This window comes from Calypte anna, chromosome 10 (assembly GCF_003957555.1).
Source record: "Calypte anna isolate BGI_N300 chromosome 10, bCalAnn1_v1.p, whole genome shotgun sequence".
NCBI classification, from domain to species: domain Eukaryota; kingdom Metazoa; phylum Chordata; class Aves; order Apodiformes; family Trochilidae; genus Calypte; species Calypte anna.
Window position 1 is genome coordinate 11430503 of NC_044256.1, and position 27168 is coordinate 11457670.

Below are 27168 nucleotides of genomic sequence, written 5' to 3' on the forward strand. Positions count from 1 at the left end.
ATTTTATGCGAAATAAACAGAATTAGACATAAAATTAAATGAAAATTAAATTGCCAATAAGGAATAACTAATAAGCTTTTACTTATGTCCTCAATGTGAGCTACCCATGTCTTGAGCTAACAGTAGGGCTCTTCAGTGTACATCTTTCTAACCTGAATGCCCCAATAGACTGCAGTGAATGTGTTTATCTTGAGATGCTTATCCCACTATATTTAAACATACATGAAGACAAGGGAGATCAAACCACGTGTATATTTATAGCAATTTAATATTTTTTAATATTTAATTTAATATAGCAATTTAATTTTATTTAAAGGAAACTGTACTCCTTGTTATTTCCAGTATTTCTCAGCTTTTTTTTTTTTTTTTTCCTTTTCCTTTTCTTTTTCTTTCAGCTACAGACAGAATAAAAACTGCTGTGCTTTCCTGGGGAATGCAAGGAGAGGGAGGTGTTTGGTAGGGCAGGACATCCTATGGAATCTGATTCTGTGAGCAGCTATTCACTTGCAATTCAAATTAAACACTTCTTCCATAACTGAAATACACTGTCGTGTGTGTCCTCTGAGCACTTTACAGATCACAGAATGGATATAGATTTATTGAAGTGATGTATATTAATCTGTTATCCAGATCTTGTTACATTCAGAAGAGATAATAGTTGCTGTGAAGTGCCATGGTTACTCTGACAACAGCACCAAAATAGAAACAAATGGACCAGCTGTTTTTTAAAATACCAGTTCTGCACAGACTATGAATTAGTAGCTGTGTCATGGTGTTCTATTATCTCTCACTGTTTAAGCACATTAAATTTTTAGACACACTTTTGCAGCCTTGTAAATCTACAAGATGCATAAGCCTGTTGTGCTGGTTGGTGATACAAAGATGAACTGGAGAAGTGTCAGGGAGAAGCTTGCCTGTTATCATCAAAGTATCTGTATTGATCAAAACACCACTTATTTATAGGTGTGTAAACGTTATTCAGATTTTGACAGCAACAGCATCTTAATGAAAAATTGCCATGTAGTGGGAGGGAAATGTTCCTTGTATAGGTTCCACATGGCAAAGTTTTGAAATTCACACAGAGGGAAAACTGCATGCAGGAACCCTCTTCCTCTGTAGTAATAACCAATAACTAATAACCCTTTAGTTTGTGAGCAACTCGAGCAAGTGGGTTACACACAGAAGGCTCAGATTCACTGACTGGGACTGCAGCTCAACCCTCATCCTCTTGCTTCCCCCTTTTTCCTCCCGCCTCTGCCATCGTGGCCATAGCCCCTTCTCTCTCCAGTTATCTTCCTCATCTTCTCCTCTGCCACCGCAGGCCCCAGTGGCCCCCGGCCCTTTGGCAAGGGGCAGGAGGGAACGGTGTCACCAGTGCTTGGAAACCTCGAGTGAAAGGGGTTGCACAACTTCCTTAGCTGGTAAATCACGGAGCTCTTCCAGTCTGTTGCCTGCCCACAAGTTTTCGCTGGTTCTTAAAAATCTGCGGCATCGCAAAAAACCCCTCCGTTTCCTTTTATTTGTAATGGCCGTTAAGGGTTTCAGATACCTAAAACCCGCACATTTTGGAGCTGCTAAATGGGAGACTCCACCACCTGGCAGCTGCTGACCCCCCAGAACACCCCAGCGAAGGACAGAACGCGGGGGGGACGGGGCAGCCCGGGCTGTCGGCACGGACACGCCTGGGCAGTCCTGCCCTTAAACCCCTCCGCGACCACCACTCGCCCGGGGCCCCCGTATCCCCGTGTTCCCGTCTCCTGGTGTCCCCGCCGCCGGCAGCAGCTGCCGCCCCCCTCGGCCGCGGCGGACGGAAGAGGAAGTGGCGCCGCTGCTGGAGCCGGCGGCGGTGAAAGGCTCCGTGGCGGCCGTGGGGAGCCCGAGAGCAGCCGAGGCCCTTCCCCGAGCAGGTGTCGGCGGCTGAGGAAGATGAGGGCCGCCGGGCTGCTGTGGGCCGCCCTGTGGGCCCTGCTGCTCCCGCCGGTAAGGGGCTGCGCTGCCCTGGCCGCGGGAGGCGTCGGGGGCCCGGCTCCTGGGCCGCGCCGCTTGTGGCAGCCCGGGCGGGTGCGGGGTGACGGCCGGGCCAAGGATGGCGGTGGAGCCGGACGGGCCGCCCGTCGCTTCCCTTCCTCTGCCGGCCGCGGGGCTCCCGCTGGCCGTTCTCTGTAGGACCCCGGCCGGTCTGGGCACGGTTCTGGCGTAGCTCTGCTCTGTCTGGCCTGGTGTGTGCCCTCGCCTCCGGACACCCCATGGGCAGCGGTTTGGCTCTCAGCTGTGCCCCGAGGCGGTTTCGGGCCTCCCGGGCCTGCCCCGGGCAAGGGCCCCCGGTTCGCTTCCCCAAGCCCCTTCCTCGGCTGCGGTCACGCTTTGGCAGCTTTGGATAAGAAATCTCCCGAGTAGCTGCGCAGGTGAACGCCGGTGAACGTTGTGTGTAGAAGTGTTTACGTCTGGCTGTTGGGGAAGGGGGCGAAGCTCGTGGTGTGTGTCCGTGTCCTGGCTTTTGGCTCGTTCCTCTGACCTGCCACCTTAGCAGCTTCTCCGGGCATCCAGGGGTCTGCTCTGTGGGAATCCGGCAGGTTGCCTTCTGCCGCCCCAGCGGAGCAGTGAAATGGGGATAATCTGCTTGAGCAATATGAAGGGCGTATCTGCATTAAATCCTGCTCCACTGAGTTGTTTTGTTGTTGGGTTCCTTTTGTCTGCTTGTTTTTAATACAATTTTTGCTTCGTTTTGGCAAGGTGAGATGTAGAGTACTTTCCTGTGAAGGAAATCCTCACTGGATGTGCTCAACAGTGAGTGCAGAGCAGTTTGTTAGTGCTCTGAGAAGGCCTTTAGGTAAAGCAGCTTCTGTCTCTCCCTAAAGTGCTCCCTGGCTGTTTGTGAGGCCTGTTTAGCTGTTGCTGGTTGTGTGAGGGTTTTTTGAAGAGTGGCTTTGCCCCTTACCCCAGGAGTTTGCTGTGGGATTCTCCTGCCCTTCTGTAGGACTCCAGGCCCTGTGTCCTGCCTCCTCCTTTGCTCTACACATGCAGCTGTAGCAGCCATGAGTGTTAGACTGGGCCATGCAGCCTCCAGAGCAGCTTCCGAGGCTACAGTGTGGGGAGTGCTTGGTAAGGCAGTAGATGTCTGGGGAAGGATTGCTGCTGATCTCTGAGCCCCTGCACTGATTCCTCTGTGTCACAGTGCCTGAAGGGAGGGAAGGAGGAGACTGTGTCCACTGGCAGGATTGTGAAATGATGCTTGTGTCTTTTTTGTGCCTAGATCTTTCCTACCCTGTTTCTGTGAGGTTTATGTTGTTACTTGCTCTGAACATACTCCCTTCGCCTTGTTCTGTGCATTTAAGTCTTGAGCATTTCATGTAGACACTAACAGTGATGAATGTTTTAAATACAGGCTTGGTTTGGTCTCTGTGTTCACTGGTTCATATAACTACAGTATTCTGTGTGGTGGAGTTACCAGTGTATTCCAAAGCTCAACAGTCAGTCCAGGCTTATATCTGTGCAGTGACAGGGCTGGTTTAGAAGCAATAAGGATTAAGAGAGAGTATAAGATGTTGTCCTCTCTATCAAAAATAAGGGATTATACAATGAAAATGTAAAGGTGTTAATGGAAAGAAATATGAAGGAACCACCTGGCAAAAGTAGGAAGACATTTGTTTGAAGGGGCCATTGGGAAGTGTCTGAACCTGAAGTGAAAGGAGATGATGGTGCCCCTTTAGTTAAGGACGGCTGTTGTGCCTCTGCTCCACCTGGGAGCATTTTTTCTTTGGGAGCAAGTGAGCCTGTGGAGGCAGGTTAATAATTTTTAACTTTTAAATGTTGTCTTTAACTCATCAATGAATACATGAGGGTGACTGGTACGTTCTGGTCCTCCCGTCACCTCGGGAGCAAGAATCGCGTTTCCTGATTCATCCCCAGGGAAGGGAAGCTTGCCAAACAAAACATGATTATAAAATAAGCAAGTAATTGCTCCTTCTAGGTAGATTTACACTTGTGTAGCATTAACACTTGATTTCTGGGAACCCAGAAAACACATTTTATTCCACTTCGTGAAGCAGAAAGAGCTTTTAATGGATGGAAATATCTTGAGGTTTGTGCCTCTTGGAAGTCTAAGCTAATGGCAACTTAGAAGCAAAATACATTTAGGTGACTGCACTTAAGAGGTAAACTTGATAATTTCTGTGCTCATGTGTCATGGAGCAACTTATTTTAGCCAACAGCTGAAGAGCTGTTATGTTAAAGAGTTAATGTGCTGGGTCCCTTTGACACAGCTCTCCCAGCAGATGTTCACGCGCTATAGCCAGGATAATGGATTCTTCTGAAGAAGGTTTTTTGCTATTCAAACCAGGCAGACATAGACAGCTAAAACAATAATGTCACATGTTTTTCTTTTCTTTCTAGGTCTCACTGGCTGTATAATACTGGAATGCTAGCACTGCTAAAGATTAGCGTTCTACATCTGACATATTTGAGCTTTCCCTATGCCTGCTTCTGGCTTAGTATCTTAGTGTTCTTTCAGACAAACATGGCATTTACAAAAGGATTTACATTTTTTTAATCAATTGATAATTTCCCAGTTTTGATCAGTTCACTTGATTGTCAGTTTCTCTCAAAAAAAGCAGTTGACATGTGATCATATCCTGGTCTCAAGGTGACACTTCTTTGACATACAATTGATGTGCATGTGTTTTTGCTACTTTGCAGCTGTAACTACATCTAGTCTTTAGTCTGTTCATTTATCCTCTTAGATACCTAACTTCTATTAGTATATTAATAGTTATGGGAAGTATATCCCTAAAATTATCAGAAGTTTTAAAATTCATATAAATTTGTAAGTAAAAAATCATATTACATGGGGGAGACACTAAGAGTAATCTTAAGAAACACCAGTGTTTCCTTAACTACACAAATTCTTCTTTCCACTAGTTGAAATCTTTGTATTTACAGTTAGTTGATAAAAACATTCTAGAAATTGCCAAATAATACCTTTATTGGTTGATGAAATTCTAGAATCTGTAAGGAGGGACTTCAGTCCACTTTTCCATGAACAGTTTTAATTGCTTTCTATGTAAATTTTTTTTTTTTTAAATTAATATAGGGTACAGAATCTCAAATAGCCTTCTATACAGTGACATGAACTGCACTGGCAACAAATCCATTGTATTATAAGTGAGAAGTAGCATTGTACAGACTAGATTTGTCCTGCTCTTAAGCTACACATTTCTCATGGAATGAGTCATATGAAATAATTTAATTGAATAAATTCAGTTTTTCCTAATGGCTCTTTCTCTTCCTAACAGCTTTCTAGAAGAATATTCTTATAGTGATATTCTGAACTTGTTTAATTCAGAACACCCTGGTTTGTTGCAGGTAACTGCAGATGAGGGGATCCTGCATGCTTCTGGAAGTGGTGTACCTCCAGTAACAAAGGATTACTGCATAATTTACAATTCTAGTTGGTTATCTCTTCCAAAGAGCCTGGACAATGCTGTAAGTAGTGTACAGTCATACTCTCTTAAGAAAACTAGAATGTGAAATGAAATTGGAATCAGCTTTAACTGCTCTTCAAAATTTTGAGTGAAATAGATGCTACACCAAATATTTACCTTTTGGGGTCATGTCCCCATCCTGTGCTGTTGTGTGGTGTGCCTTCCCCTATCCCAAATCTCTATGGTTTTTCTAAACTTGAAAAAGTCAGCTTCCAAAGTTTATCAAGGTGATAATCTATGTTTAGAACCAGTTTTAAATGCATTAGCGGATTCATCTGATATGGTTAATTTTTTTACACAAGTGTTATTAGTATGTCCAAGATTAGATTTGGTAGTAAGGCTTCTGTTTTTTAGTTTACAAAAATGTTGTAAACTTGTGAAAGAGATTTCTTGTATTGGTTCCTCGGTCTGGAAGGTGAACGTGGTGGAACAAGAGATTACCTGGAATGTATCATCATGCTCTATTTCCTGAGCATGTTTCCTTGAGCCAAACTGGGGTGTGAGGAAGAAACATTTTCTTCAGGCACTCTTTATATAAACAGAAAATACTTGGTAGTGTTTAGAAGTGATCAGGACACTCTTCTCTCCCTTCCCTCCTGTCCTTTGTTAGTTAGCAGGTTAACTCAATGTAAACCAGCCAAAATAACTTGTCTGCCCCAAACATCTTTGCTGTGCTACTTTGGCTACTGGGATGACTTGACTGAAGAAAACCAATAATTTAAAAATAGTTGTCAATATGGAATTGAACTTTGAAATAAGGGGAGATATATTTTTAAAAATCTTTTTGGTAATAACTTATATATTATAACTGTTTTTGAACAAGTGTTATACTTCAGAACTGTGGTTATGTTTTATCTATTGGTGCTCATTTGGCTTGTGAAGCATAAAAATATCACAGAGGATATGCTGTCTTCCCCAGAACTGCAGGCAGTGATTTTCCTATATAACTGGTTTCTTATATTTAAATGGCAGCAGTAACTTCTGTGAAACTGTGTTTAGAAACAGACAGATATTTTGACTATAAGCTACTCTAAATGTCCTTCAGTATTGCAGGGTGCAGAAACCACTCTGATTTTATGTTCCTGAATTAATGATTCCTTTCTGTTGTGCCTCTTTCTGGCAAGCCTCAAATTAGGGAGTGCAGTAATGTAGTCCTCTAGATCAGCCTCCAGTACTACAATTCCATTATGTTCATTTTCTTCCTCTTTTCTCTGCAGACTTTCAGCACTCTGGAAAATCTGACTTCTACAGTACTCTGCAATTATTCTGAAGTTCCTTCTGGCTTAATGAAGGACAAGGCAGTTGCAGTGATGAGAGGAAACTGCACTGTCTTGGAGAAAGCAAAAATAGCACAAAGTTTGGGTGCTAAAATGCTCTTGGTTGCCAGTAAATCCAGGCTGGTAAGTTCCAACATGAGGTTTTCTTGTACAGTGTAATAGTGCCTTATCTTTTTGCTCTGGTGCAGTGTTGTTCAGGCCTAGCTGAGAGAAACCCCAGAAGTGGAGGACCCTGGCAAGGTGTGGGACTCCAGCAGGAGTCACAGAGTGCTGCCCTGGCACCACTGCTGTTCCTGAGACCCTGTTAGCTCTGAGCAATGCTGTGCTTTATCATCTAAAAGTATTTACAGCTGAATTGTATTTTTAGTCTGTTCCTAGTACCTCTAATCGTGTTTCTGAATGCAGATGCTTGTCTTTATCATTCCCTGATTACAGTGTACTCTGAACTCTCTCTAATCTTAGGCAATATTGTTTTAAACATGTGTGACAAAAATAAGTGAGGAAAATGTAATCAGAAAAATGGAAATAAAGAGGCAATTTGAGAAATAGGTACAAATACTTTTCTTGGGTTTTTTGTTCTCTATTATAGCTGCAACGTATATGTACAAATATTTGAAAATTAGGAATTAGTAGGATTATCACAAAAAATTAATCTTGTTTTAAAAACATAGAGAATAAAATCAACATTTTTATTTTTCCCTTGTAATAGTAAAACACAGGAACCTTCTGAATTCAGGTGTGTTTGCAGTATCACTTGTTTTTATTTAAGTAGATCTGTCTTCACTAACCTTCGGGACCCAGTCATAGATGAGGTCTGTCTTTTTGTAGGATGAAAAAAACCACTAAAAAATTTACAGAATCACAGAATCATTCAGGTTGGAAAAGATCATAAGATCATAAAGTCCAACCATTAACCTAACTCTACTGACCCCAGTTCTAAATTGCATTCTTAAGTGCCACATCTATATGTCTTTTTTATTTAAAAGATAAACTGCTTTTGGGGATCTAAGCTGTTTTGCAACTAGGCTCAACATGCTTACCACTAACACTTTCTCTTTTAGTCTCCTATTTCAGATAACAAGACTGATTTTGAAGATGTGACTATTCCAATTGCTCTTATAAGATATAATGACATAGTAGATATGCAGCTGGTAAGTAATGTAACTTCAGCATGTTCTGGTTTGTATAAACCTGCTTTTTTTAACAAATAAGTAAAATACTTTGAGGTCAGATATGGATGTCTACCTGATCTGAATATACCCAGATACTGCTTTCAGTCTCACAGATGAGGATGGTTATTGAGTTGTGAAAGTGCTCGTCTTCCTAATTCAGGGTTAATTTGAGAGAATGCTTAATTAGAATTCTAAGAATGGCAAATGTAATATCTAAATGGAGGGAGGCTAATCTTGGAAGTCTCCTGCTAAACAAGATAAGTAGCCTTCCAGTAGACATGCATACTGTTGCAGATGCCTGACATGTGTCCAGAGCTACACCCTGAGTGTTCTGTCAGCACAGAAGTGAAAACGGTTGAGCCTGTGTCTGCAGGGATGAAATCTTTCAAGCAAGCAGTACCTCATCGGGTTGGATCTTGGGGAAGATGTGAGGGTTTTCTTGGCTTTGCCAGATGATGAGCTTTGTCTTTTATATAGCATGACAGCATCTGTTACAGAGCAGGTAGGCAGTATGGTTTGAGTCTCTGCTGTTCATGATGAAATGCCAAGAGTGTGTCATTAATATATGGCAGTTGTGGTACCTCCTACACCTCAGAAACAGAGCAGTTTGTTTGGGGGGTATTTGGAGGTACTTTTCCATGTCATCTAATAATAGGATACAGAATATTGCAGAGGATATTAAAGAAAGCACTGTCTTTTTATTGGTGTGTCTTTTTCTGTTGCATTTTGTTGTTTTGCCTTTATTTAGTGTTAAATAGTTTTGGTAGGCAGGAGTTGCACTGCACAGCTTACTGCATGTTTTTCTGTGAACAGCAGAGGTTAGTGCTAATCTGTGTAGTTTTAGCCTCTTGGATTGAATTTGCAAGCTTACTTCACCATTTCTGCTCTTAATCTTCAGAGCTGCCATGGGAGGTTGTCCTAGGTAAGTATGCAAACTGCAGTTGTGCCTAGATGTATAGGACTTAGGCTGTTTACTGTCCCCATTAAAGATTGGTTCTTGCCCAAGCATTGACATGACTGAAGCTTTGGGATGACTGTCCTCACTCTCCAGATTGATTACTGCATTTTGGTTTGGGTTGTCCACTGTCTTGAAATCTTTTCTTTCAAGTGAGACAAGGGTTGTTTGCATAGTTGAGTGGTTTTCAGATACGCCCTGCTAACACGAAAGGGAGATAGGACAAGGTTAGATCCCTGATTTGTTCTGAATCTTCTCTGCACCACTCTGTTGCCTGGTGCTGCCTAGGGTAGTGTCATACAGCTATACAGAAGTGATTCTACTTTGCTAATTTGTTAGTGTGCCAGGTGATGTCTTGTACTGCTTTTGAATTAAAGAATTCAGTTCTGTCTTAAAATGGACTTGCCCTCATAAAAATAGTGAGGAACACAGCCAGGACTACAAGTGATCCTTTCCTAGTTATGATGTAGTTTTCAAGAAGTCTTCTGTCATGTCACTGGCAGCTGTTGTTTTGAATGATGTGTGCTGCTGATCATCTGGCAGCTATTGTAGTCTTCCTACTGCAGGTGTATTTCTGTTTTCACTCTTTTCAAGGCTTCCAACTTTCTCCTTTTGTTTATGAGAGACAGCACCAGTCTGAGGGTAGCTACGTTGTATAAGCATTCTTTCTCCTTTTTTCTTCGACTTAATCTGTTAAGTTTCACCATTTGAGTGAGGTATTTTATGAGTCTTGATAGCATTATCAGAGTGTTACAAAGCTGGTAAGTGGATGGCTCTCTTGCAGAGTTATCTGATGTGACTGAGAGCTTGATTCTGGAGCTCCCTGTGATGGGAGTGGAGGTTAAGAGTAGGAAATCATGATGTGCATCTTGTTGGAAAATTAGCAGTGTAATTTCTTAATTGTCCTTATGAACCAACTTGTGTGTTATTTTTCAGACACTTGGAAATGAAGTTAATGTGACTCTGTATTCACCACCTTTGCTGGATTTTGACTGCAGTATAGTTGTCATCTTCCTAATTGCTGTGTTTACAGTGGCACTAGGAGGCTACTGGAGTGGAGTAGCAGAACTGTAAGTTTATCAAACAAAACTGCTTAAATTTTGTGGACTACAGATTTTGTGAAAACTGTCACTATGATTAGTGAGAAACTATTTTAGGTTGGTAGTTAAAAGAAAGAGAAGAACTAGGTGTAATTAGCTGCTTTGTCGTGAGATGCTAGAGCAAAGCAACCTTTGAAAAATCACTGTAGGTCTTTGAGGAACCTTAAGTAGCAGGCTGTAAAAGATCTGAAGGATTATGCAGCTTTTGGGAGGAGGGACAAGTTAACATTTTGATAGATGACCCAATGTCCTATAACTAGCTTCATAATAATACTCCAATACTCATGATAGAAATCAGGTATTTTAAAGACACTTCAGACGTGTGGTGATCCAAGTGGTATATACTAGTTGTAGTCAGCATCTGCACTGGCAGTGATCTGACAGCTGCTTCATTAAGAATCTGTGCAGCAGCTTCTGAACCATGCTCCTGTCACTAGGAACTGTGGGGAATTAGGTTTGGTTGTGTTTGGGTAGCTCCAGATATTTAAAGTCCAACCAGGATATCTGCTTCAGCTTTGTGTGCTACCTGGGCAAGCTACAGAGGCAGGGGCAAAGGCAGCTCTAGGACTAGAGAGGGACAAGGAGGCAGCAGCAGTCCCTGTGCAGGGAAGGGAGGCAGTGGAAGTGTAGAATGTGGCAAATGGAGGGAAATGAGGGGCAGTAAAGGTTTGGAGCTAAACTGGATATAGACCATGATATTATTCTGCAGTATTTCTTGGATGAATGGCCTTCCCATTCCCGTTGGTGTTCGAGTGCTTTGCTCCCCAGAAAACAGGGATTGAATTGTATGTGATAACAACATCTTCCTCTTTCCCACTAGTTATGCAAATCTAGTGATTTTAGAGAGATTAAAGAACTACAAGGAGAGCAATGTCTGTGTTTCTTTTTTTAAAGCTTGGATCATATTGTGCTTCTTTTTTACCCTGCAGTGCTGTAGGGTGTGGCAGCACTCAATGCTAAAATAACAAAATGTGATGCTGTCTCCCATACTGAAAAATACCTAAATGTAATTATGTTAAACTTCTTGAAGTACACTTTCATAAATCCAGGGCAAACTTTTTTTTTTTTTTTTTTTTTAAAAGCTGCTTATTCAAAGCATGTCCTCTGAGAAGGTGATTCATCCAACAAAGTGCCTTACTCCTGTGGGTTTTTCTCTTTTGAAGGTAGCTGTTTTCAGTGCTGAGTTCAGCATTTTGTAGGTAGGTCCTGGGATTCATCAGGAGCATGCTATCTGATGGGCAAGTTGCACCAGCATCTGTAATAAAAAGCAGTAGGCTATCTGCTCAAAGCACAAACACAACAATTTAAGTCTCCTTATTTTGCATGGTGAGGTATAAATATGGAGTATGTATGTGCAGAAATCTTGCTCTCAGTGAACATCCCCAATTACACCTCCTCTCTAACTTTGTAATTATGAGGAATAAGGGTAAAAGAATCAATATTTAGTAGCTTCGTTCTGCTAACATGAAGGGGTTTTGCAGACACTTAATGTCTACAGTTGAGGTTTAAAAACAGTGTATAATATCCATGATTTTGATTTATCATACAGATTAGGGTTTTGGTTGGGGGTCCTCCTTAAACTTGGCAATTGCCACAGAATTGGAAAGGATGGCAGTTAATTTTTTCCTTGTGATCTACACCAAGTTAAAAGTGTGCATCTCCATTTTAGAAATTGAGAGAAATTCAAAACAATAATCATACCATTTGTATGTATTTTTAGGTCAAATAATGGTATGAAGGATAAGACCGAAATGTTTTATAACCAACAGTTCTTGTCATAGTAAAACATTTTCATAGTCTGTCATCAGAGTAAATGTGTGGTGTTCTCTTAAAACAGTGAGAATTTGAAAGCAGTAGCAAGTCCTGGGGAGAGAGAAACAAGACAGAAGAAGGAAGAAAATGTTACTTTCACCCCTATGACAGTTATCTTGTTCGTTGTCATCTGTTGTGTCATGCTGGTCTTACTTTATTTCTTCTACAAATGGTTAGGTAAGAAACAATGGATAATTTCATTGGAATTCTTTTTCGGTATGATCTTATTAGGTTTTGTCTGAAAAGCTAGATTTCTAAACTAAAATTAATGTAATTTTTTAATTGCTCTCTCCATGTAGGTGTTGAGGGTTGAAAAGCAGTTGCTGCTTAACAAAGAAAAAAGCTTGCTTCTGCCCTCTTACAGAAGCTGCCTTGACAGTGTTCATTCTGAGTATTGTGAAGGAGAGGTGGCTAGTGAGGTACATTGTGTCACTGTTCTTGGTAGGATGGCAGTGAGTGAAAGCTGTTGTCAAGTATTGCTGCACTGACACTGAGTTTCTGGTTGCAGGGTCCTAGTTTAAGAACTGAGTATTCTGTCATTGCCATAATAAATTCAAGTATACTGGCAACAGGCTAAGTTCTTGAGTTATGCAATTCCATTAAAATACTGTTTCCAAAATGCTGGTTGATACTTTTTTTTTCCCTTTCCCTCAAGTCATGAAACAAAAAAACATACACTGTTTTAAATTGGACTTTTTATTATGAACAATATAAATAATTCTGAAAGCTGCTAAAATCACTTACCTAGAATTTGTTACCAGTTAACCTGGCTAAGAAATTTCACTACCATGACTTCTGATTTTTGTTTAGCTTTTGTTCTTTTGACTACTGGCAGTGCTATACCTATACTAAACTAGTCCCACTAATAACTGATAAACCTTTTAATGTGATCAAAAGATTTAGGTTTAAATGTCCCCTGTTTACTCTGAGTTTTTTCAGGTGAGATTTAGAAAAGTGAAGAAAGAGGCCTCTTAAAGGAGAAAGAAAAATGAGTAACAAATTAGAGGGAGGAAGAAATATGAATAGTTAAAAGCAAATACGTTCATTTTTCCCCTAAGAAGCTGTAGTTCTGTGCACTTTGGAGCAGACGTGGATATGAAATTATTTGGAGGTAAAGAACTGTTACCACAGCACAATGTGCTGTCCCAGGGATAAATCTCTGTTTAGTTAAAAACAACCAACCAAAAACCACCACTTTGATCTGTTACTAATGTAATGTGTGAAAGTAAATCCTTGTATCAGTGCTTAGAGTTGAGATAATTCAGTGATTGAAGTACAGGTGCAGGAGTGTTTCCAGCAAAGCCAGTTGCAAAGGTAAGCTCTGTGGTGGTGGTCTCTGTATCTCTTTTTGTAATTAGTAAATGTATGTTGTTGTGTTCAGTTCCTGTTTGCTATTATTTTTATTTTGTCACTGATTCCTCTCTTCAATTGCTTTTATCTAGTTTATGTGATAATATCAGTCTTCTGCTTGGCATCTGCAACGAGTCTGTACAACTGTCTTGCAGCATTAATAGGACATATACCATTTGGGCAGTGCAGGTATTGTACAGTTTTCAATATTATAAGCATCAGATTTCTTTTTTTTTGTTTGCTACTGAGGGTAATGGGAAAACAGGAGAACAGTTTGACAGACCAAGTTTTAACTTCTTGTGAAGGCAACACAGTGTGTGTCCTTTGTGGCAGAAGTTAGTTGGTTACAGTTCTAGCTGAGGTGGTATGTTATCAGTGTACAGATAGCCTTCTCTTATTACTCCTGAGTTAATTATCCTGCAGCTATTAGTATGAGAATGTCCCTCTTTTCTTCCTCTGCATCTTAACTTCAAAAAACCACTATTGTTTAATGCAGCAATTTTTTCTCCCTAAAGGAGAAATGCTTAGAAGCCTAATAGTCTGTTTACATGCCACTTAGTAGAGCATATTGGTGCTAGATGATCCAGTCATCACTGGCCATCACAGCCCATCTTGGTTTTGCTATCTGTGGGTATGTTTTTAATGCAACCCAGGGGGACTGGTACTGCAGTTGCAAGCAAAATGCCACCTGGATCCAGATGGAAAAAATGTGCATAGGTGAAGCTCTGACAATGAGAACACCTTGTTATCTTAAAGACCTGTGATAGCACAGGCATGTGTTTTGGCTGTTGCAGTCTTTCTTTTTTAATTCTGTTATTTTATTTCAGGATTGCATGTTGCAACAAAAGCATTGAAGTCAGGCTTATTTTTCTTGCTGCGTTCTGCATAGCAGCATCTGTCACCTGGGCAGTGTTTCGAAATGAAGATAGGTAAGTGGTGCTTTCTGACTTAAAAGAATACTATGAAAAATTGCCATTAATGAACTACCCATCATAAAACAGATCCTGGAGCACAGCATCCTTCTAAAGTCCAGTGCTGATTTCAAATAAGTCATGTAAGTATGGGAATAATAGAGGACATAGCTTTATAAATGAACTTTGGTAGTTTGAAGTTACAAAAATTATGAAGAGGATGAAGAACTGGCTTGATCACTAAGGATTGCAATAAAAGAGAAAAACCTGCAAAAATAGCACAGGGAGCAGAGGACTGATGCTTCCTATGGCCCAGTGGAAGCACAGGACCATAAATAAACAAGTCTTGTAGTGTAACCGTAAGCAGCATCTCAAGCCACATGTTAAAGTAGGCCTTCAGTCAAGTGAACTGTTATGGCCCTGTTATGGCCTCTGTTCAGCTCCTTTTCTCTGTAGTACACTGACAAACAATTGTGACCTGTTTATGATCAGAGGCTGGTGGAAACTGACAATCTTGAAACTAGTATTTTTGTGGGTTTCCTAGTAATAATTCCTAAGAACTAATTTCTTGCTTTCTGATCCATTTTGAGATCTTGCTGTTTCCTGTGAAATCGAAAACCATTATTGTGTTTAGATTTCAGCAGTAATTTGAATAACATGTAAAAATGTGTTGTTCTTTTTAGGTGGGCTTGGATTTTGCAAGATATTTTGGGAGTTGCTTTCTGCCTAAACTTTATTAAAACACTGAAAATGCCCAACTTTAAGGTACTGCAAGTTGCTTAATGTAAGAAAGTATTCTAATGCCATTAATCAGGAAGTTTAGTTTCAGGGAGTAGGTTTTCAGAACTAAAAAAAAAAATCCTTGCCATTTTAAGTAATTATTAAATGAAATTAATCCTGTTTCTAAATGTTATTCCAGGGTTGTGTGGAGGGGTGGGAGTTGTGCTTCCTTTTTTGTTGTATTGTTTGGTTTTGGGTTTTTTGGGTTGTTTCTCTGGTTTGGTTGGGTTTGTTGGTTTTTTGTGGTTTGGTTTATGTTTTTGGGTTTTTTGTTGTTTGTTTGTTGGTTTTGTTTAAATTTTTTTAGCATGGTGGTACAGTAATGGTACCAGAACCTAGCTATGCAGTTCTAGAAAACCTGTGCTAATTTTTTTTTTTTTTTGCCAGTCCTGTGTGATACTTCTAGGCCTTCTCCTTTTATATGATGTGTTCTTTGTCTTCATAACACCATTTATCACAAAGGTATGCCTGTGAATTTATTTTTATATTAAAACCAAAGATGTTATCTGGTAACTGGGGCAATGTTTTTGTTGAGCAGATTAGTGTTTCCAGTATTCTTGCTGCAGGAATGCAAACTTCCTTTTCTTTTTCCACATTTAAGACAGCAGTGGCCTACATTTTTATCTTGTGTGGACTGTAGAGCATAATGCTTGTTTAGGTGCCATAATTTAATTGGTTTTGTCAATTGTGTGGCTAAAAATAGGCTGTCCTCAGTTGTGTGACAGCATGATGATGACAGATTCAGTGTCCCACAGTTTTCTTCCTTTTTTAACTTCTAATACCTGTACATTGGAACTCGCTCTAGTGCTTTCTGCCTTGCTCATTTGCAGTGTAGGATGAACTGTGTGCAACCTTTTATTTTGAAGCAGAAACTCATGGAAGGAAAAGCCAACACATTTTTTTATCTAAAATTCCAGCTACATTTAGAGGATTTGTTGTCTGTGGGTTTTTTAACAGTTATTTATGCTTTAACACAAAACAATACTGTATAATACTGGACAATATTGGTGCATTCCTGTTGATATTCAGGACCTATCCAGTCCTGCATTATAAGATAAGGTACAAGCATTTTTTATAAATGTAGTAGGAATGTTTTGCTATATCAAACCACTGACTTATTTTTAAAAATAACCTTAATTTCAGAATGGGGCAAGTATTATGGTTGAAGTTGCAGCTGGTCCTTTTGGAAACAGTGAAAAGGTATGAACAGCTGTTTTGGTATCTGCAACATAAAAATACTGACACTGCATAGCTAATTCATAGTGTGCTTTTTGGCATAACTTTCTCACAAAATATAGCCAGCTTCTGCTATTTTCTTTTAATTATTAAATACCTGTTGACTTGGGTTTGATCCTAGAATGATGGAAACTTGGTGGAAGTCCCTACTGAACGCTCAGCTCCCCATGAGAAAGTAAGGATTGTATTTCAGATACTGGATTTTTAAATTATTCCCTCTGAAAAGACTATTCTTTTGGGGAAAACCTGACTTTCCAAATTTCTCTCCAGGGCCCTGGATATCATTGATCAATACTCTATAGTTAGGTTAATAATCCAGACTTGGTATTCCCATTATGTGGTTAAATGTTTTAACTTTTTTTTCTGTGCGCATATTATATTTAAAACTGAAATTCCAGTTTACCTATTGCCTTAAGCTTTATCAACTCTCTGTGTTGGTTTCTCATTTTTACTTCAGGTTCTACCTATTTTGAAGTTCTGCATTGATGATTAATTATATTTAAAATGTTTATCAATTTAAGCAAACAAGAAAAAAATAATCCAAAACACTGTGATGCTTTAGATCAGATTTATGTGGGCTTCTGAAATACTGTTTTACAGTTACCCGTGGTTATTAGAGTGCCTAGACTTGAATACTCTGCATCAACACTCTGTGACTTGCCATTTTCATTGTTGGGTTTTGGAGACATTATTGTGCCAGGTGAGTAAATATTTTTTTTCAGTTCTAACTTATAATTAAAAATTTTGGGTTTGATTTTTAACTGATTAATACTAGAACTTATTCTATGAAGTAATTAGTATATTGAAGGCAACAGTTTGCCTTGATGTGTCAGTGCAGGATGTGACAACAGCCACAATACAAGAAAGCTTAATATGTTACAGAAAACTTAAATAGTGAGGGGGTTTTGTTTTTCTGTTGCACTGCATTGTGTAAGTACAAGTCTCACAGAAAAATCCAGTTGCCATTATTAATTAAATCTCATTGAAATTGCACAGAAAGGAAGTATTCTGTGACTTCATATTATTTTTGTATCCTAGACTGCCTAATTAAAGGTGAGTTCATGGAAAAATGAATTATCAGATTTCTCCATCTTTCTCAGAAGAGCTGAATTTTGCCATAGTTGGCATCTTGAGCAAATTTAAGGCACAAAGCACCATCTTATGAACAGCATGAAGGCAAAGTTGTTGATTGTTAGGAATCAACATTAAAATTCTGTTGCAGAAAAGTATTAAAACTAGGTTGTTACTCTTCTGTATTAGAAAATTGAAAATAACACAGTGTAATTAGTTTGCTTTAAAACCCAATCTTTTAATACAAAGGTCACTTGCCTTATATTTCTATTATAGTTTTGATTTTGAAGGTTTAGTGTAGGATTTCTTAAACTAGTTGTTGGCTTTCCAGAAATAAATGGTAAGAAGATGACACACAGTAACAGACAGACTTACTATAAATTCTTTTCATGGTGTTTTGATTTGAAGGATTGGAGGAAAAAAAGTCATAGCTAAATATTTCAATAATAGCTTTTTTTTTTTTTTTTTTTTCCCTTTAAGGGCTTCTGGTTGCCTATTGTCGAAGATTTGATGTTCAAACACGTTCACCCTCTATATACTACATTTCCTGTACAATAGGTAAATAATGTGATATTTCAGCAGTGCTAATCTTCATGCAAGCTTTTGTTAAATGGCAGAACTAGAGAGCTTTCTTCAGGTCAAGGTTCAATGTTGTCAAGAATCTCTTTATAATGTTTGGTTTTTTTCAATGTGCCTGCCCATATTTAAGGTGAGTATTCTTTATGGCAGTCAGTTGCTTTGGGAAGCTTGCAAATGCAGAGCAGCCTACTGTCCTTTTCTGCAGTTATATTAACGAGGAAGATACTACTTTAAAAAAAAAAAAAGTAATTCTGGCTTATTAAATGAGCAACTTTTAAAATTGTTACCTGTTCTTGATTGTTTATGTATAAATATGTTTTTTTTATAGCGTATGCCATTGGTATGGTGCTGACTTTTGTTGTTTTGGCACTGATGAAGATGGGACAACCTGCCCTTCTCTATCTGGTGCCATGTACACTCATTACAAGCTCACTTGTTGCTTGGAGGCGCAAAGAGATGAAGAAGTTTTGGAAAGGAAGCAGTTACCAGGTAGGCTGGATGCCTTCTCAGTGTCTTTGAGTATGTGAATCTCTCAGTACTTGGTTACATACCCCCTGTAATTTAGTTTTTGCTAGTCTTCATGTTCTCTTCTGGAATTAATAAGGAGAATAATCTTTTCAAAGAATAAGTTTGTAGAAAATCCTTAGTCTCATAGCTGACAAAGCAGAAGAAAAGGGAGATTCAATGGCTGGTTCAGTACTCATGGGGAAAGTAATTTCTTTTTTTTGTCTGAAATTTTTTTTGCATGTTTTAACATTCATCATCTGTCATCTTTGTGTGGTATAACACAAGTCACTGACTTAAGCATGCAGATTCCAATCTGCAATAGGTCCTGTAAGGACTAAGAGGCAGTTCAAAGAAGTTGGTGATCAACTGGAATTCTATAAAGTTTCCATGCATCACTGGTGTCCTGCATCATCAGGGTTATAGGGAGCATTTAGCAATAGTGGCTTTGTAACTTTCCTATCTCAGCACTCCCTGAGTGCCCACTGCCTTGGGTGCTCTTCATTTCCTCTTTGGTCATTTCTCACAATGCTCAGGAATTGCAGTGCTTCAGACTCCCACCTGCTCGCTGCCTCTTGGCCTGTGCATGTTCCCCCTGATTTGACTTGCTGTAGTAGCCAGGTGTGCCAGGAGCCCTTGTGAGCTGGCATTCCTCTCAAGACAGACCAGTTTTGACATTACTGTAAATTTTGTCTGAGACCTGAAGCCCAATATTGTTTGAATTCAGCAGCAGCAGCTAAGCTGTGTTGTGTTGCTTTTGGCTCGGAGAATGGAGTCTGCTGCAGGGGCAGGTGGGTGATGTGAAGTCAGTGGTGGAAAGGAGCAACTGCTGATTTTTCTACTTCTAGGTTGCAAGGCTTAAATGGATGAATAGAAGTCAAGGTGGTGGTAATCCCTGTAAATGTAGAACTGCAGGCATGCAGCTCCTATAATATTATCAGCTAAACACTACACCTATTTCATCTGGAGGTTGGCTAGGTATGAAATTACTCAGGAGATCTTCAGCTTTCACTAGAGTCTTTTTGTCTAGAAAGACAACTCTTCTTCCATGTGTCTGGTGAACAGAAATGTTTCTTTGTAGGTCAGAATTAATTTGGTTTGCTGTGTATTTGTATATAAATTGGGGAGTGTTTGCTCTCCTAAAATGAACAGTGCTGCATGTCTGAACCCCAGTAACTCTGGATCTGTTGGGAGTTCTGAAGGAAGCTCTGAAATTTTTCCTCACTTGAGTTTTGAGTAAGATTGGCCTAAGTAAATCTGGAAACTCTCTTAGCGACAAAAATTTCTTGCACTTCTCATAGCAAAACTCATACTTGGACGAATTATGTTGCCATAGTAGTTATTTCATGTTCTTTCAACTCGTTTCTTGAAGGATTAAAACTGCTCTGAACTTCAGCTTGTTTTGAGGTCAGATGACTTCATTTCTGGCACAACTGAAAATGTTCATTTCCAACCCCCACTCCACCACCCATGACTTAAACTTGACTGTGATTGAACACTTCTTTGTAACCTAACTCCTGTTTTTCTGTGATTTGCTGAAGAACTTTTTTTTTTATATTAATTTTTTTCCAGAGGTTGCTACTGAGGTGGCACACTCAGAATGCTACAGTGTTGATCTTTTATGTTGTCCTCCTCACATAAAGCTCTATTTTGAACTGTCCTTGCTGAGCTTACAAAGGAAAAACGTTTTTTTTGGAAAAAACCAAAACACTTAAACGAAAACCCCACACAACCCCAGGGTTGAAATCTCCAGCTTTCAGTGCACATGTCTGGGGAGGACATAGGAAGGTAACAGAAGACTGGGGATTTTTGCTGCAACAGTGGTAATTTGAACTGGAGCAGAGTTCCCAGAGACAAGGGTGATCAAACTCCTCTTGAGGTTTGCTTTGTCCTCATGGGAACAGAAATGTTGCAGATGTATTAAAGCAGAGTGTCCTAAGAATAAGGGTAGAAGAGCATTTACAGTGTGTCAGGTAACTACATGAATGCTGCTGTTTGTTTATAGTCTATTACTTTGCTTTTTTGAGCTTTGGGATTTTCAGATTTTTGCTCTGTTGTTTTAATAATGGAATGAATTTTATTTAGGTATCGGACTCCTCCAGGACGCCTTTGCTGCAAGGTGTGATTATGGCCTTCTTTTAATGCAACTTGATTAATCATCTTATTTCTTTTTTTCCCCTCTGTTTCCTTATTTCATTCTTTTTTGCATCTGCCTACTATTTAGTTTTTCTGAGTAATTCAATATTTTTTCAGTAATTCAGAGGGTAGAAGTGAAGTTATAAATCTGTTATTTATGCCTAACTGTATGAGTTTTTCCTTTCTTTAAAGGAATACAGAAAAACAATATTAAGTATCAATAGACTCATGATTCCTAAACCTAAAGACAGGTTTTGTTTGCCTCCTGACAAATTTCCAGATCCCCAAGACTGTCTTAAAATATTTAGAATTAGTGTTAGTTTCTTTGCTGTTACCTATGCAGAAATCCTTCACCTAGTTTTTCTGTGCCATTGCATTCATGTGAAAACCTGATTAGTGCTAAGCAACAGTTTTGTTTTCCTCTGTTATAATGTTCAATGTTAAAATTTGCCTTTGTAGTCATGTCTGCAGTTCCTCTATCATCTTAATACAGTATATTTTATCCCATACTGTCTGCAGGGCTCATAGTGGGATAGGGAGCAAGGATTCAGAGCAGCTTTTGTAGTCTTGCTGCTGCACAGCTGCTAATTTGCAGCAAGAAAGTTTAACCTTACTAGGCTATAGCTCATGACTGCTAACACTGATGGTATTTACTCTGTCTCCAGTACAGCATGGAGAGAGCAATGCAAGCTTTGAAATTTCAAATTCTTCCAGAATCAACTTCTTCCAGAATTTAAGCCTTTAAATGTAATATTGAATTACATTCAGCTTTCTAGAGTTATACATCCATTTATGAAGTGTAGCTTGTCTGCCCTGTACACTGAAGACAATTTCAGACAGTGAACTTTGACTGTGTCTTAAATTCTGAACTAGAAACTGCTTTCCTCATTAGCTTCTTTCTTCCAATAGAAACAATTTAACAATTTAACAATTTAAGTCTCACTAAAAAGCCTTAATAATAAATAAATTAGATACAAACTTAGGAAGAGGTTAGGAAGTGGGAAGAGCTGAATGCAAATTAAAGTTGGATGGTCAGACTATATTTTTGTAACTTAAAATTCTTTTGTCGTGCTGTCTGCACTCAAGTTCTTGACAGGGTTTTTAAAAATCATTTTCTGCTTCATGCATATGGGAAATACTTTACTCCCTAAGATAGCTCTGAGGTCCTATAATTCTTAGCTGAGAACATTTCTGTTTCTGTATAATGATGCAGTCTTAAATTCTAGCTATGCTCTGTGTAGCCTTTTTATGGAGTAGTCCTGAGCTGTAATGAGCTGCTGCACAGAAAAACATTTTAACTATTCACAGAAGCACAGGGTTTTCTTGAGGAAGTAATGCAGCTACTTTCCTAACACCAAATGGACACTATTGCTGGTGTGAAGTATATAACAAAGGTTTTTCTAGGGTTTTTTTGATTGCTTTAACTCCCATGTATGCCTAAACCGTGCATGATAAACTAACTTGCTACTTATTTCCCAGTTATTGATTTAATTTAAAAATACTGATTGGGTTTTTTTGTTGTTGTTGTTTTTGGTTTTTTGTATCAGTACAATCTATGAAACCATTTTAGTAAGCTGAAGAAAATCGAGTGGGATAGTGCAACTCTGAAGTCTTTAGAATAGTCTTGCAGCTTTTCAGTTTGTCAATTTCAAGTGTTTAGCAAGCTTTTTTGTGTCTCCTTGAAATAATAAATCAACAGACTCTTCACTGGCATGTTACACAGTTTGCCAATTTTGAGTCACAACATTTTTAGATACTTGCAAGTTAATCACTGCTGTAATTTATTAAGAACTATGTGGATGCAACATCATCAGAGTGAGTCTTGCAGGCAAATGCATGCATATGTACCATGTACTCTCTTACAGGTAGGAGTTTGTATTGCTGTTTCTAGTTTGGCTCTGTGTATGTGGATTTTTTGGGGTTTCCTTCAGGAAGCATCTTGTCAGCTTAATAGGGAAACTTTTTTTTAAAAAAATGCTTACCAAAAGTGCCCTCTGTATGGCAGCTGTTAGCTAATCTTCCCTAGGATGAAGGAATGTACATGGCATTGCTTGATGTGAGGGTTTTATTTTTGTTGTTTTGTCCTGGAAGCCTACTTCAATCCTCACTCAGAATGATGGTTTGACTTCTGTAATTGCAGGGAGTGTTTTGTTTTGGGTGATTTTTGATGTGGTTTTATGGTCACAGTGCAGAGTGAAAGTTCTAGATTTACTCTATTAAATGAAAGGTTGTCATTAGTACAGGAGCTTGGTATCCATTGCTGCACTGAGTGTGTGCTGTTGCTGTAACTCGGGTTTTTGGGCCTACCTTTATTCTTGTTGTCTGAATTCTGACACAGGAAGGGAGGGATGTGAAAGACCTTTTCTGGTTTGAGTGACATTGGCTCTCCTCAAGCATATGACACAACAGTGTTGGAGTCTGGCTTTCTCTTGCCAAGGGTTCTCCAGTGGGTGCTGGACAAGAAAGAAATTGTCTTCACTGTGTGGAAATGTGCCCAGTTTAAAACCCACGCAGTGAGCAGCCTTTTTACAGAAAGACAGGGAGTCTTTTTTTACTATTAGGCAAGATGTGCCATTATATAAGATTGTATGTTGGGTTTTGTCCTTTTTGATGCTGAAACCATTATGCATTGTACCCTTGTCCTAGTAATCTTGCTACTCTGAGCATATGAGCTCTTTGACACGTTCAGTGTTAGTTTTACTATTTCCATATCTTCCATCTCTGGTTGTCAGCTATCAAAGCTGTCCAATCCTCACCCTTTTGTTAGTTATGCTTCATTCTGAAGCTCTCAAACTCTGAGTCTCAGTTTGTCATGCTAACAAAGCATTACCTCTGTAATTTACTCAGTGTCGTATCCCAGGGAGGAAATAGGAGTCCTTTATTGCCCTCCAGCACTACAGCAGTGGATAGGGGAACAGCTTCTTAGTCAGGAAAAGTACCAGATTTCCTTGTGTTATTCATGTGACCTCATCAGTCACAATAATTGGAAAGTATTCAGCCCTTCCAGTAACTGAAAGGGCTACAAGAAAGCTGGGGAGGGGCTTTTTATAAGGGCATGTAGTGACTGGGATGAGGAGGAACTGTTTCAATCTGAAAGAGGGTAGATTTAGATTGGTTATTAGGTAGAATTTATTTGAGGGTGGTGAGATGCTGGCACAGATTGCTTGGAGAAGTTGTGGATGCCCCATCCCTGGCTGGGGTTGGATGGAGCTTTGAGGAATGTGGTCTAATGGGAGGTGTTCCTGCCCAGGCAGGGAGGGTTGGAACTAGAAGGTCTTCGAGGTTCCTTCCAACCCAAAACATTCTGTGATTCTATGACTTTACAATTCCATTTTCTTGTTTAAAATAAAAGGAAAATTTACAAAGACATGTTACCAATACATTTAGTTTCTACTTACTGTAATGTAGCTAGCCTTTACGGACAGGACAAAAGAAAGCTATTATTTCTGTAAGTATTAGTCTTAACCTGTAAATGTTAGGTAGGATGCTAGGTTCTATTTCCAGTTCTGCAAACCATGTCTTTGAAAAAAATAGCTTAATCCCAATTGTTTTGTTTTGGCTTGGTTCTTTTCTGTATTTAATAACTGAGGCGCTTTTGACTCTAAAGTTTAATTGCTTGTAGAGAACTTGGATCCTTGATTGGAGGAAAACACTTTTGTAGTGGAAAGCATTAACTAAGAGAGCTCAGATTATTTGCCTTGAATGCTCTTCTGACCTAAAGAGGACTTATCTCTATGCTTCTAAAATACACTCTAATGTATGTTTAATTATATTTCTTACCTAACACATACTTTGAATACTGGGCAAAAAGCAGTATTTCTTTATAAAGTGACATTTATCTTTTCTTTCTCCATTTAGATGATGGAACACATGGATTATACAGGAAATGAAGAAAGCACAGCATCAGCCAGTGAACAGCATGGAGGACAGTAACATGTAGGATCCTGATTTAAAGTTGTATTAAAATTTTCTACAAATTAATTACAGTAAACTTGGTGAAGTTTTACAACGGAGTATTTCCTACTCTGTGTAAAAGGGTTTTTTACTCCCAGACCTATATTTTTATGAAAAATATTGTTTAACATAAAAGTAATCAAAATATAGACTTGCATTTTTACAGCCAAACCACAGCTAGTAAAACCGTGCCTTACGTCGATTTAAATAAAAGGATATTTTCTATGCAATTTTCCAAATGCGTTTCTATACAGTATATTTTTTTAAAAGTTGCTTGCCCATATCAGTTTGATGCATTAAATGTTTTCTTAAAATTTTGTTTAAAGCTAGTCAAGTTTCATTTAAGAAAATGATACAGTACCCTTCAAAGGACTGATTTATAGTAAGGTAACTAAACAATGAAATTATAGTTCCATTTGTACAAGTAACTGAATAAAAAGTGCATTTTTAGTCTTTGTACATTGTAAGCCATAAAATAGATGACGAGGCAAATTTAGCTTGAAGTTGTGAGCTGCTTGCTCAACACCCCCCATATCATCACTGGTTAATGCCTTAATTGTGAACATTGTTAAGCTTTGATGCAAGTTTTTGGGTAGTGTTCATCACCAACCAGTTCCAAAAACAAAAGGGAGGGGGTACTTACACAGTAGTCCTGGAAACTTAGCGCAGTTCCTGGAATGGTAAGCAAACAAGATGGTGCAAAGGGGAGTTTGTCCAAGAAATGCTATTTGGGAGTTGGGGTAAAATATTAGTTCTGGGCAGATTCTTCTCCTACCCATTGAGTTTGGGTCTGTATTTCTGCTCTGCTCAGAGGGATGGGGGAAGACTTTTTGTTGTTGTTGATGTGGCTTTTTGGTTTTGTTTGGGGATTTGGGGGTTTATTGTTTGTTGGCTGGGGTTTCTTTAGCTTTTGCATCTACACCATACTCTCTTTGTTTGGGGAAACTACTTGTGAATATTATTTGCAATTGATAGACAAAACAGCAGGTTTGAATAGTGCTAGTAGTGCCTGTGCTAGTTGAGGCCAGTGCATGTGTTTTAACGTGTTTAATTGTAATTTGGTTCAGCTTTTACAGACTTGGAAAAAGGGGAATAGTTTAAATCATTAGTTTGCATTCAGTAGAGTTTGAGTTTCTTTGACACTTTTTCTTTTTTTCAGGAAACTACAAATTGAGAGGGATTAGACATAGAAAACTTGTATAGCTGTAACGCTAGCATTTTACACCAAAGAAAATTGAGAAGGCAACAACAGGAAACCACTGAGTTCACTTAGTGCTAATGTCAGGTAGTCATTAAAACATTTTTCCTATTCTTTTAATGGATGTTATTCCTATAGTCAGTACAAGTTCAAGAACTCTGGCACAAACAACCAAATAAGCACATGCTGGGCAATGGCAATGCAGGCTTTTCTGCAGTGCCTCACATAAGTGCCTCAATGTCTGAAGGTCAACTCGAGACATAGTTTGGGGCATGTTGGCTCAGGAAAACTTAACCAGATTAAGTCTAGTGTAGCTAGATTTACTTTAGAAGTATGCTAATTGAGACAGTTGTACATCTCTATTGACAGTTAACGAAGGCTTACTGCAACTTTGCTTCTTTATGTAACTTACACCAAGTTTAAAACTTTGTTCACAAGAGTCAGGAGCAAACTTGTAGCTTGAATATCAGTTGCTATTCACACAGATGCCAGTTGATACTGGTAAAATAAGTACCTTGTTTGCAGGTTCCTTAAGAAAACCAGAAATTAGAGTTTTCATCTGAGTAGTTACCCCTCTTGTCTTTCTTGACCTAAGCTTGAACTGGCAGCCTCAGAATACAGTGATCTACATATCATACATACAGCACTATCTTCAATTTTTATTTGACTGGCACTTAATAAGAAATTACAGCATACCTCAGTGTTCCAATAGCAGAGTAAAAACTTGTCTTCTGATGAGCTGTTATGCTCTTTGACAAGTCCAGTATCTGCCAAAGCGAAATAGCTATGAAGGAGGTTCTGAAAATTCCTGAAAGAGATAAAGGTCTTAACTCAAAGTCATGCACTACTCAGAGCCCTCAAAAGCTTCACAGATTTATGTAGTATGACCCCTTTTCCTCACTGAAATCTTCTGCATGGAGGATTTATTAGTTTTTCAGCTATACAGGATAATATACAGGAGTTAGTATAAACAAAGGTGACCTTTGGCAACATGAGTGCATTCAGTAGCTGGCTGTAGAAATTGTCTTGTTTTGTGCCTAATTATGCCCCATGCCTGATCATGCCTAAGGTTTCATGTACATGTGCTGCAGTTTAATGGGATGTAAACTAACTATTTTCTTTCAAATGCTTATGTGCTTTGTTTACAAAAATTAAGAATGGAGTTTAAAATTTTATATAAATAATAGATTAGTACTGACTACTGAAATAAGGTTTTTGTAAATTCAACAGAACTGATTGCAAGACTTAGCAATTTTGAATGTTTTGATATTAAATTTGGTTGGGCTAAACACTATGTTAAAAGCCTTTTTAGTCAAACTACAATATTAAAACCTTACTACCTTTACATTGTATTTTTACTGACAACAGCCCCATTCCTTATGACTCTTAATTTATCACTTTGAGAATGTTATTAATAAATGTTACTTGGAAAAAAAAAAGTTGAGGAATTCCTTTGTTTTGATTTATTATTTCTTCTTACCTGTGAACACTCGTGGCAAAACATTTCACACCTCATAATACCAGGTAAATAACTCATAATACACCCCCATAAATATGTAGATGCCATTATTATCCATTCTGCCTGATCAAAGTTACATTTTTCTTACAGTTCTGTTTGTAAATACCTATGTCCTGGTTTTGTTGGATGTTTTT

General features: G+C 38.9%; 1 protein-coding gene across 4 annotated transcripts; it reads left to right on the forward strand.

The window, feature by feature from the left end:
• The first annotated feature begins 1481 nt into the window (after positions 1 to 1481).
• Positions 1482 to 26940, forward strand: SPPL2A (signal peptide peptidase like 2A). 4 transcript variants are annotated; one of them, XM_030456843.1, is made up of 17 exons: positions 1482 to 1980; positions 5362 to 5481; positions 6698 to 6880; positions 7819 to 7908; positions 9821 to 9954; positions 11822 to 11973; positions 13239 to 13335; positions 13974 to 14075; positions 14741 to 14822; positions 15225 to 15299; positions 15981 to 16037; positions 16195 to 16248; positions 16674 to 16773; positions 17625 to 17702; positions 18052 to 18212; positions 20313 to 20346; positions 24222 to 24547. In XM_030456843.1, exons 1-17 carry the CDS (start codon positions 1579 to 1581, stop codon positions 24251 to 24253), a joined length of 1953 nt encoding a protein of 650 aa, XP_030312703.1. In that variant the 5' UTR covers positions 1482 to 1578; the 3' UTR covers positions 24254 to 24547. The 4 variants fall into 4 exon arrangements, with proteins under 4 accessions (XP_030312703.1, XP_030312705.1, XP_030312702.1 ...); XM_030456845.1 differs by lacking the exon at positions 16195 to 16248; XM_030456842.1 differs by lacking the exon at positions 20313 to 20346 and having other exon boundaries at positions 1483 to 1980; positions 24222 to 25149.
• Positions 26941 to 27168: the final 228 nt, after the last annotated feature.

Bases quoted from the DNA above. Each gene is read 5' to 3' on its own strand.
- SPPL2A (XM_030456842.1), top strand. From the start codon at position 1,579: ATGGGAGACTCCACCACCTGGCAGCTGCTGACCCCCCAGAACACCCCA. The intron at 14,076-14,740 runs GTAAGTGGTGCT...TGTTCTTTTTAG, and splicing joins GTGTTTCGAAATGAAGATAG to GTGGGCTTGGATTTTGCAAG. The intron at 16,038-16,194 runs GTATGAACAGCT...GTTTGATCCTAG, and splicing joins CTTTTGGAAACAGTGAAAAG to AATGATGGAAACTTGGTGGA.